This window comes from Epinephelus lanceolatus, chromosome 10 (genome assembly GCF_041903045.1).
Source record: "Epinephelus lanceolatus isolate andai-2023 chromosome 10, ASM4190304v1, whole genome shotgun sequence".
Taxonomy (NCBI): domain Eukaryota; kingdom Metazoa; phylum Chordata; class Actinopteri; order Perciformes; family Serranidae; genus Epinephelus; species Epinephelus lanceolatus.
In genome coordinates, this window is record NC_135743.1 from 15365773 (window position 1) to 15377838 (window position 12066).

Sequence of the window (12066 nt, forward strand, 5' to 3'; positions counted from 1 at the left end):
TTTGTTTACTTGCTCTGTTGGCAGTGTACTTATTGTATGTGCTGCTCTGTAAATATTTTTCTCCTTCCCTCATCCATTCATTCATCCACCCCCCCATCCTCCCTCTTTCTCTCTCTCTCTCTCTCTCTCCCTCTCTGAGATAAAGGGAGCAAACAGACTCCGCCCCCTCCCTCACCCCCCTCTCCCTCGCTCCGTCACACACACTCACTCTATCTCCTTCTTTCATGCTCCCTCTCTCTCTCCCTCTGTCAGTGTCATTCAGTAGTGGAGATGTGGAGTGTCTTTCTGTCTCTCTGTCTGTTTTTTCAGCCCAATTCAGCTGAGGAAGGTAAGAACTAAACTTTTACTTGATGTTAAATCCATGCTTGCATGTCCACGCGTGTGTTTACATGAGTATACAGCGGGATGGAGAGTTTGCACAGCGCTCCCATCAGCGCTCATAATGAGCCCACAAGTGAAGGATGGACACTTGGTATGCTTCTGTAATAGCTCTCTAAGAATGTGGCTCTCTGGGAACGCTGGGCACTTTGACAATGTGTGAAAGTGTGGCACATAAGGCTGCAACACTACAGGACAGTTTGATTAATTTTCAATTTTTTTAAGGCCCCACCTCCAGCTTGGGACCCCCTGAATAATTACCACCGTCCCCCCCTTCCTCTGCTCGCACGGCCCTGTTCGTGTTGCGTGTCTGAGTGCATCTGTGTGTATGCATATGTATGCAGATGCTTGTGTGTGCCACTGTGGCAGCACATCAGATAGGATTTTGTTGGCATGGAGGTGCCAGGTGCGTGCCAGGGCCTATCAAGCTCCTGCAACAAAAGAATATGGAAATGAGGCTGGAGACAAATGAATAATAAGTTGCATAACCCGTTTCTCTTTGACTATGTATTCGGCGACCCCCCGCCAGCCCCCGTGTCACTCATGATCTCACGGATGTGACAGTCAGAGACCCCTGCCCCCCTCTCCAGTAATGCTATCAGTGCCCCTTGTTACCACCGTCTGCTTAATGAATATGCTCAGCTCTAAACTCTCTGCACTTTGTCTACATACATGGAAGTATTAGACGTCTTAAAAAGTGCAGGAGTGAGTGAGAGGGTCATTACCAAAGAGAGACTGTCTGGAAAGGCTGATAGTTAACTTCATCTATAAAGTGTTCTGTCAGATCAGAGTGGGCTGACTTGAGAATTAATTTGATGACTCAAACTGCCTTTGAATGTGTGTGTGTGTGTGTGTGTGTGTGTGTGTGTGCATCTGTACATTTGTGTGAGTGTGCATTCTTATAGGTGCATCTCATATACATAGCTTCCTGCCCCTACATCCTGTCCCCAACACTTGAGAGGGTTTCAGCCGTCAGCACGCAAATTACTTTCAAAGGATCTGGCTGCACGTCGGAGAGAGCTGCACCTGTTCACGCTCATCTCCCATTGGCTTTAGTTTATTGCGAGGTGTGTGCCAGTAATATTCTATAACAGAGGTAACTTATATGTCAGCCTCATGCCACAGACTCGAGCTGCGCTGGTAACAGATGGCCTGGACTAAGATGAGACAGAATGATAGAGAGGAAGAGAGGCTGCACAGTGTTACTGGCCTACTGACTCTGTTTGTGTAATTGAAATAGAGCTCTTCGTAATACAGTATTAACCCAATAGCGTGGACGTCCATATAAATCCACATAAATTGAAACATCTAGTTATGTCACGAAGGGAGGATTTGGTGTCTGCCTGCTTTGATTGAAGTACATGACGCATCTGTCTGAACGGACTGGCTAACTGATGTGTTTATTGTCTGTCTTTTTATTGTCTGTCGACTGCTTTAGAAGTATATGTGTATTCATCACTAACAACCCCTATTATTGTCTGTTTTCACACCACAAGCCACAAAGACGTGTCATTTCTAGACTTCATTTCTTCCAGTTAAGAGTATAAAAGCTGGTCTTCTGCCTCTTTGCATGCAGCCAAACTACAGAGTGTGTGAGTGACAGGGTGTTTGATTTATCACTCTCACTGGCTGCCTGTGCAAGTGTTGATGCGTTCGCCCACATGCATTGTTGATGTGAGGTATTGATGTGAAGCCACATGGCTGGCCTCTGAATTGTTGGAGCTGTGTTGAGGATTGCGTGTTTACATTGGATTAACACATCACGCTGAAGGGAAGGGCTGTGCAGGAGGCGCACCTGATGCCCCTGCAGCTCTTCCCATCATGGATGAGTGGTGATGCTCACTGAGATATGCATATCCAGATACTAACCTAGTATCATTAGTGGTGCTTATGTCATACCCTGAAAAGGAATCTAATGTGATATTGCCAAAAGGCAACAGGCCACACAAACTATGGACTAAAATGTTTACCAGTAGCAAAAGTTTTGCAGGTGTTGTCCGCAGTGGTGGAAAGTAACTAAACACGCCAGTACTGCACTTAATTACAAACTGGGGGTACTACACGTAAAGGAGAACTATGCCCGTTTTCAAAATTCATATACATTGTTCCTATGGTATTAAACAGTCCAAAAATATTAGTACACATGAACAACTCCTTCCCAAATCCAAAAACTAGAGTGCTAAAACTCCAAATTGTGATGTCACAGGGCATTAAGTCTAAAGCTGCTCCACAGGCAATGAACTGGGAAAGATGTTACTGATGACACTGAGAGCCCCCATGTTCTGAGTGGATTTTCTGTTTCCGACTTAAGGACACTTCAGTAGACTAAAGCTCATTTTTCCACAAAATGAGGCTCCCATTCACTGTCTACAGAGCAGCTCCGGACTTAATACCTTATGATCTGGGCCTTCAAAGGGGAGCCAGGACCCTTGGGGCAGTGGTTCCCAACTGGTCCAGCCACAGGGACCAGATTTCTCCTCAGTCATTACTTCAAGGTCCACATATTTTAATATATTTAGGGTTGCACTTGCCTTTGGCCATGCCGTTGAGCTAGTTTGCTGTCTCTGTTCAGTAGCTGCCCGTTAGTCACTCACTCTACAGCAGGAAACGACACTTCAGAATAAAAGCTCTGTGCCGGAAATTCACTGTACTTCAAAATAAAGTGTGTTTTTTACAAACTTGACATGGTCGCAAGTTACTTGCGGTCCATTCAGAATGGACCCATGACCCACCAGTTGGAAACCACTTCCCTGGGGGGGTCCTCAAAGTTACTGCAGGTGGGGCAGCAAATTATTGTTTGATAGCTTTTGTATGATTTTTTTTTTCTTGTCAAAAAATAAAATATGTCTGAAATTACACATCAGCATGAATCCAACATATTAAGCCACTTTGTGAAAGTGGAGTTTTCTTGCTCACCTACCTAAAAAGAAAACACAGGTCAAGACTGCAGCCCGAGGCTGATATGGCCTCCTGCCTGACAACCTACATCTGCCTGCTTTAATATGTAATGCAGTTTTGTACTGTATATGTAGTAGGCGGTCCCTGCTCCGTCTCTCTTTCAGCTAAGGGATCCTCCACCTAAAATCATTGAAGACCCCTGCCCTATCACAAGACATCACAAGTTTGAGATTTACTTCTCTGGTTTCTAGCTTTGAGAGAGAGTAGCTCATGTTCACAAATATTGATTGAGCTTTCCTGGGCCATGGAAATGCAATATTGGGATTCTTATTTTAGGTGGTGTTTCCCTTTTAAGTACTTCCATTTAACAATATTCTCTACTTGTGCTTCACCATATTTTATTTATTTATATTTTATATCTTATTTTAGTGGGGAATACTGGGCAGTTTTTACTCCACTACATAGCTGTATTTACTTGTTCTGCTTAAGAGTTAATATAAATAACATATAATGAGTTTATGAAATGTAACACATTGTTATAGATTATACCAGTTGCTTCCAATGTTGTGACAGATGGGTGAAAAATGTATTCAAGTACTCTTTACACAGTAAAAGCTTAAAAAGGAAATAGCTACATTACTTCACTTATAACAACACAACAAAAGTAATGCGTTACTCGTTACCTAACTCCCGTTACTCGAACGAGCAATGTAAAGACATACTTTAAACACACAAAATATTTTGTTTTTTAACAAGTAATGTTAATAGAAAACAATACAGTGTAGTTTAACGAGCAGAAGTAAAAAATCGAACAGTATCACTTACTGATTATCCAGCAGTTAGCTAAGCCCTGGTGAATGCACACAGCGCCCGCGGAGTTCCGACCTCATCTTCGCGGTTACATACCCTCCATATTTAGGATAAATTGGCGTCAGGGCACCCCTAAAAGTAGTCATACCCGTGGCTGACATTAGCAAGATATCTAAGAACACATGACAAGTGAAAGAGACAACTTCAGAATTACCCAGCGTCGCATTTCTCCTCTTCTTGGTAGAGATTAGCTCCCTCCACACACCTGCCTCTGCGCCAAGCTAGCACGTCCCGGATCCGTCTATCAACTGAAAAACGTTACAGAGACATCAAACCATCCACCCGGTAAGACAGCGAACAAGCAGCAAACAAGCCGATGGTGAGTGAAAGCAATAGCGTTACTGGGGTAAGTAACAGTAATTTGATTACTGAATTACAAATTTTAATCCCTCACCATAAAAGTAATCACATTACTGTAACCGTTACTAAGTTACGTAAATGCGCTACACTGGTGGTTCCCCACTCTTTTAGCTTTAGCTTAGCTGTTAACTCGGTAAGCTGATTATGAATGTATTTATTTAATTAAAAAAGTATTTATTAATTAATTATTTTTAAATATCAATATGAGGCCTGTCCCCATTTATTAAACCCAGTTTAAATTCTGTTTAAATAAAATATAAAATAAAATATAAAAAAATAAACTCTGCTAAATTTTTAATCTGGATTTACTCATTTTAAACCTAGTTTTACGAAACTAGATTAAATTAATCTTTGTTGGTGCAACCCAACCTTTAAAATTGTTTAGCTGGTCTTGTCGTGTTTTAGATGATCTTCAGCTCTTGTTAGCAGCTCCACTCTCTCTCTACACCTCTTAGTTAGTGTTATTTAAATACCTACTTAAGCCTCAAGAGGAAAAATGTAACCAATATTTTTGCAAAACAGCAAAGACTAGAAACAAATCTTAAAAATGATTTGGGAACAAGCAGTCTAAATTACTGTGAAGTTAAATAAAGCAGTTCGGTCACCAGCCACAGCCCTACAATGCAACTTACATAGCATGCATCACTTTTATAGATATTGCCCCACGTATAAAGGCCGATACTGAAATTAATATTTGGGAGTTTTTCAAAAAATCCAATAAGGGTGAATCATAATTGTAATTTATAGTAACATAAAGGAATGTGGACATTTTACAACTGAAAAATCAACCTGTCATTGCTCTCTAGTGGACACACTGTGTAATGTAGAAACTTAACTACCTCAAACCTGATTTGGCTGACATATACCAAACTAATATGTCTGCTGTAAGCTAAAATTGGCCAAAATATTGTTCTGGCCAATTTTACGTTCTAGCTCTAATAAAGGATTTAATTAAGTTTTAGATAATAATACATCACAGTTATCATTTTTCTGCAGCTTGCTTACTTTTTTGTTTACACACTGAGTACATTTTGCTGCCAATGATTATTGACTTACTGATTACACTTATCACTTGGGCGGAGTATTTTTATATTGTAGTACTGGAAATTAAATTAATTAGCGGCTCTGAATACTTCTTCCACCACTGGTTATCGGTGCAGAAAAGGACAACAGCAGTGTGTATAACCTCTCAGCCATGTGGACATTATCACTTTAAGGTCGTCGGGGCCATCTTTCCTGCAGTCACTTGTGTCTAGCTTTAACTGGGTATTAATTAGGCAGATTACTATCCTTGATCCTGGGTGTAGTAAGCCGCCTTTTCAGGACATGATAAATTAGAGAAAGTGTGATAAGAAAATAAATGGCATGCTTGTCACAGTGGGAGTGCAGCAGGACGGATGCCACTAACAGCCCTGAAAAGCTTCCTGTCCTCGTCTCTCCCGCCTGCATGTGCACCGAGCTGCAGAAAGAGAGAAATCACATGCTGGTGAAGTGGAGGAAGCAGCATCCCCATCGTTGACACTGCAACACTACACTGTGACCAGGCGTTATTTTTAGCAGTGTTTTTGCTCGTAATTTTTAAAAGACACATAATTTTCCGCGGCTGTCGAGGGCTCTGTAATTCCTCAATTCAATCACATGATCTGCAGTTTGTGATATGAGAAGCCTCAGGCGGCTGCAAGCCAAGACTCTCTGCTTTGAGTCAGTCAGTGTCATGGCAGATAGTGTCACAGATAATGCGTCTGTGTGGACAGGCATGGAGTTGGAGCCAAAATGTAATTGAAAGATGAGCACGTGGTGTGGACCGCTGTGACAGAGGAATGTAGTTTGGCGTTTTGAATTTCACATTAAAGCTGCACTTGGCAGTTTGCGCGTTGGCATCGACTGAACAGCGTGACAGCAAAGTTTGATTGTTGAAGGCTCCGCTATTCACAAATGACACAATGAGATTACAGTAAACTGATCTCCTCTCAGATTTACATTCCTTCTTCTGCGTGCCTGATGAGGGTGGAGATGGTGGTGAAAATATGTTTGTAGCAGGTTCTGTCTCTGATAAAATCTAAATTTCTTCTGATAAAAAAAAAATCATTGCTGTTAAAAAGCAACTTTTGTATTGTGCTCTTTGGTTGCGGTTCAGTATTTCTGCTCTGCACACATTATTCTCCTCCAGTGAACATTTGAATAGGGAGAGGGACACACTTCTCTGCTGAAGCACTATTGAGGAGTATTTTTCCACGCTTTTTATTGGGTCTCGTTAAAGTTTGCTTCTTTCTTGACAAATCCAAGCTCTGCTAGGCCTTAAATACGCAGCCAAAGTGTGTTGAAGCTGTTTCGATCAAGTGTCTTCTGATCAAAGAAGAGGAGAGTGATGTCTGGTAATATGCCGGAGCAGGTTAAAAGAATGGCTGAGTTAAGCCTGGCTCACACTAAAAGATTTAGCAGATCTTAACCAATGTTGAAAATGTGAGAGACCCCACACATAACAGCATGTAATAATAAATTAAACAGTTCTGTTCCTGTAGTGTGTGGAGAGCAACAATTTGCCCGGTAGAGCACCACAGTCCATTCACCAATAACCAGAGTCCCAACTCAAAGCCCGAAATCTCGTATAAACAAACATCACAGGCAGGATAAACTAGCTGTTACTTTTTGCACTTCTTTTTGCCGAAAATTAACAAAGAGAAAATGATAAAAGTATGGATGAAGTGAAGGAGACAGTGTGAATTTGGATTGTACATGTCACAGCTCAAGCTAGAGATGAGTTGAATCCCGTTTGATATTGCATTTAAACCCTCCAGAACCCATGGGACGGCCGGCGATCCTCTGTGTATTTACAGACCATAAATATTGAACATGTTGAATATTTGCGATTTGAAATCGGTGTGGCCAAGATGGAATTCTGAGCAGAGTGGGGGGATGCAAAAAGACTCTTTAAATGTGGCGCACACCACAGGAAAATCTGGCAAGATGATCTTTAAAAGCGTCAAAAAAATCCAGGCGTCGCTGACAATCATTGGGAGCAGGGAATGCGGCCAAAAAGCAGCCTGATTCTTGTGTACACCTCGACGTTAGATGAGAAGATTGATGCCACTCTCGTGTCTTTGTGGTAAATATGAAACCACAGCTTTGCTTAACATAAGAGGAGGAAATAGCTGGCTTGGCTCTGTAACAAAATCTGTCTAGCAGCACCTTTAAAGCTACTAATTAACACGTTGTATCTCATTTGCTTAATCAAGAAATACTCAGGCACATAACAACCCATGAAACAATGAATGGTCATTTTTACATTGCTGTTTTTGTACAAATTAAATCAGGGCAGGTCCTTAAATAGTATTAAAATGTCTTACATTCAATTGTATAATTATTAGGCCTTAAAAGTCATTAAATAGTCTTAAATGTGTTAACTGTCTCAAATATTGTATGTATTTTTTTATTCATCTTTTATTTCTATTTGTCAAAATGAGTCAAGCTCCTCTACATCCACATTTCTGATGATCTTTAAACCTACCACTGAACCTAATACTGTCTTTTTACCTTAGATTTGCACTTACCTGTTGGCAAAATGTAGATTAACCTAACTCACTTTAATAACCATATATCATAAAATGTACCCTTTGAACAGGACCGCATTATCTCTATACTTACTTGCAATGATAAGACAAAAAGTATATTCCAGTCTTAAATTAGGTTTAAAATTACTTTGAAGGGTCTTAAAAAGCATTAAATTTAAGTGTCTGACACCCTGGATAAAACAAATAATTTATAGCATGTTCATTGGTGATCTTTAGAGATGCTGGTAAGCTGATTTTGTTACTTTTGCAGTGCTAGGCTAGCTGTTTCCCCCTGTTTCCAGTCTTTATGCTAAGCTAAGCTACCAGCTGCTGGCAATAGCTTCCTATTTAACCAACAGACATAGTGTTGGTGGTTGTGGTGGTATTGATGTTCTCATCTAGGCGCCAGGAACCCCTTCAGAACTGTTTCTCAGACGACTGAATGGCTGCGTTCGAGTTTTAACTTCTCTCTCAAGCCCTCTCGTAACCATTTCTTTTGCTTTTTATGTGTACAGACGAATGCAACACCATCAAGGAGAGACTGTTTTGAAATATGTGTTATATGTGTTAGGTTTAAACAATGTTGCACCTCCCATCTCTCTGTGGTGACCAACTCTTCACTCTGCCTTCAAGGGTAGCCCTTTAAAACGAGGTCAGACAACATGTCACGAGCTAGTTCCTTCCTAGTATAACCCTGGCCCTGACCAATGGCAAGAGAGCAAATGGGCTGTGTCCTGAAATGTTGAAGTATCCCTTTAAGATGTAGCTCCACAGAATCGTCCCCCCATATGGTCTCACTTTTGCACATTTTACGTCTTGTAATCAAGGAGTCAGCTTTGTTGAAATGTCCTCCTACTGTACCTGTGCCTGTTGCTGCCTGCTCACAGACTCATTTCAGACGTCGCTCTGTCATCTAACCTGGCTTAAGTGCTGTTTGTTGCAGCTGCACTTTCATTCAGCTTAACCGCTAGAGAATTTTTGATAACTCCCTTTGACGTGCATGCTTATTTCTGGAATTGCGTTAATCCCCCTCTTTCCTCACTCCTCCACCCTCCACCCTCCCGCTCCCTCGCTGTCTTGGCGTATCACTCTCTCGCTGTGGTTGTTTGTAATGATGGTTTGGTGTAAGGCCTTGTCCTTGACTGACTGTCTGTGGGTGGGAGCATCTGGAGCGTATAAAGAATGGGTGGAGATGGGTGGATGAGTGGACAACAGACAAAACACAACCTGACCGCTGCTTAGAGCGCTCGCAGGCACTGTGGGAATTTTTGGTGAAAATGTTTGTGTGCATATGTGTGTGTGTTCCTGTAATTTACTGTTACCTGTGAGCGCAGCTGACCCCGCATGTGCTCTTCGCAGGTGCATTTATTTTGGTGTTACAGCATAGTACACACTCACACCTCTCTAGCCCACGTTAATATTTACACTCAAATTCTTTGCTAGGTGTCAGGGGGGCTTTATTGCCTGGAAAGTGTGTGGTAAAGTAGCATACATCCATCGTCAAAGAGGCGTGACATGAGCAACAGCACTACACTTAGCGCTGGAGAGTGTCTGTGCATGCATGCATGGCCACACAGAGTGTTGGGCAAGGGGAATGGATGGAGAGAGGGTCACTCAGCTGAAGTGAACACTCCAGCAGCAGAGGGGACAGTCATGAACTAATGCAGGTCACCTCTGCACAATAGAAAGGAGCATTTACACCCACGCCACATGCAGAAAAAGAGGGGGGGGGCATGAAAGACGCACATTCATATGCACAAACACAATCCTATCATCCTCCTCTGATTCCTACCTCATAATCCTGCCTTTCTCATCCTATTGTCTACTCTTTTTCTCTCTTTGAGTATTAAAGCATTTCCCAAACAAACAGCAGATCTGGCATCAATAATGGAGCAGAGCGTATCTCCTTATTTAACGTACACAGATGCCTACCCTGCTGTCACTTTTTAGATGAATAATACACACATGCAGAGAGTGGGAGGGGGAGGAAAGGGACAAGGGACAAGATGGAGGTAGAAAAGAGGGGAAAGGTATGCAGCAGAGTGAGTGAAAGACCAGAGTAGGGCAGGAAGACGTGAGAGACGGCGTGCATTAACACAGCACTCAGGTCCAGATTGCAGACTCAGCACTTCCCCGAACTGTCAGGGACAAACTTTGAGTGTCTCAGCCCTCAGATGGACCAATAACAGAGATGCTGTAGCGTAGTGGTTGTCTGAGAGTTAAATAAAGGGGCTTTTACTGCCAAGTGGACCTGCCAAGCAAATGTCCCTCTCTTTTGTTCAACTTTGTCTTGCACACACACACACACACACACACACACAATGCCTCAGCTCTGGCTAATCCTTGAAAGGTGTGTGTAACACGCCACTCAACGCTTATCCTGGGATGTCGAGGTGAATTATTCAGCATGCTAATGTCACGCGATGAGACACGCATGATGCTCTTTGAACATTCCTCCATGTAATCCTCATGTACAGGTTTGTCGCGGAAAGAACGGAGGCATCGTGAGGACGTGGTGTCCCCAAGGCCTCACGACAAGAAACTAAATAGTAGAGGCATAAATATTAATGTCAAAATAGTTTGCTGTATATTATTTATGCATGACTCTGCCCCAAAGCAGAGGGTTAATTGAATTTGGTGTGACACGTTTGGAGCATTAGTGTGTGTGTGTGTGTGTGTGTGTGTGTTCTTATCTGATATAAATAGGGTGGTGCTCAATGAGGTCAAAATGCATGATATATGAGTGCATGCATTTCACACATGGCATGTTTGTACATATGAAGATCATTTATTATTTTGACAAATGAAGGATGAGTCATGACAGGAGACAAGAGAGCTTGGAAAGCGAATCAATAGGCTGTTTTTCATGTCATCACACAAACTGACAGGTGTTTCTATTATTTTGTCCACCCCGTTTATATTAATGAAGCTAGGCTAAATGACAGAAACACCTCTCTGTATAGTGCAATGAAGTTCACCATTAACCACAACCTCCAAAATGACCATAAAGGTGAATCAACACCTCTCTAACATCATAACCTCCATGAAGGGAGGATTTAATGTAGGACTGTTGTGTTAGACTGCAGTTCAATCAGGAGAAATTGCTTTATAGTAAAAGAATATTTATTTAGACCCCATAGAGATGGTATGATTGAAGGAGGGTGATGGATCCATAGTTGAACCCCCCTGTGGTCTAGACGCTGGTGGTGGTAGAAGTGGTGAAAATAAGACGAGAAGATGGAGAAGTGCTGATGATCTGTGTGAGTAGAGGACTGCGCCTTTGTTGAGCTCATCCTGGACTCTGGATACGATGGCTGGAGGTGAACGGGGTGGAGGAGGGCGTGAGGATTCAGTCTAAAATGACGGCTGACAGCAGCAGAGGAGAGAGCAGGTTTAAAATATTGCAGTGGCATCCTGGTTGGCTGATAGAACTCGTGGCGAAGTTTGATTGGATAACTAGAAGAGTGAACACCCAAAGTCAGCTGATCAGAGGAAACAGTGGGAGTTGGAGTGAGAGAATTGTGAATGGATGAGCACAAAGAAAGTCTTCCTGATTGAACTTACGCTGAGCTTCATTAGTTTTAGCAAGGTGTACCTAAAAAACTGGCAGCTGTGTGTAATATTCTGTCACCAACATGTTCTCATACTGAAACAGCAGAATAGTTTGTTTGCCAATGACTCCCAAAACGACATACAGTATACAATCGTTGGAGAGTACGTCCAACGGTAGCAGTTTTGAACGCATGGCTAACATCAAATGGTCGCAGTTAGGCACCAAACTACCTTGTACGGTTTAGAAAAAAATAAAGATCATGGTTTGGGTTATAAATAAGTACATTTGTTACGCAACTCAAGTAATGAATACGTGACGTTCAGTCCATTCTCATTGCCAGGACATCAAATATCGACACTTTCTCACACCCCTCATGTGTGATATTGACGCTAAAGGCAGCCTTTGGTGTCTTCATAAGACGCTCCCGGCTTTCAGCTAACTCCAGTGAGCCACAGT

At 42.2% G+C, this 12066-nt stretch overlaps 1 protein-coding gene across 2 annotated transcripts in view; it reads left to right on the forward strand.

Annotated features, from left to right (window-relative positions):
• Window positions 1-203: 203 nt before the first annotated feature.
• ephb6 (eph receptor B6) overlaps window positions 204-12066 on the forward strand; it is a 61928-nt gene continuing 50065 nt past the window's right edge. For both annotated transcript variants that reach the window (XM_033641242.2, XM_033641243.2), the window contains exon 1: window positions 204-328. In XM_033641242.2, coding sequence (XP_033497133.1) covers window positions 271-328 — 58 coding nt within the window. In that variant the 5' untranslated portion in view covers window positions 204-270. The remainder of the gene's footprint in view (window positions 329-12066) is intronic.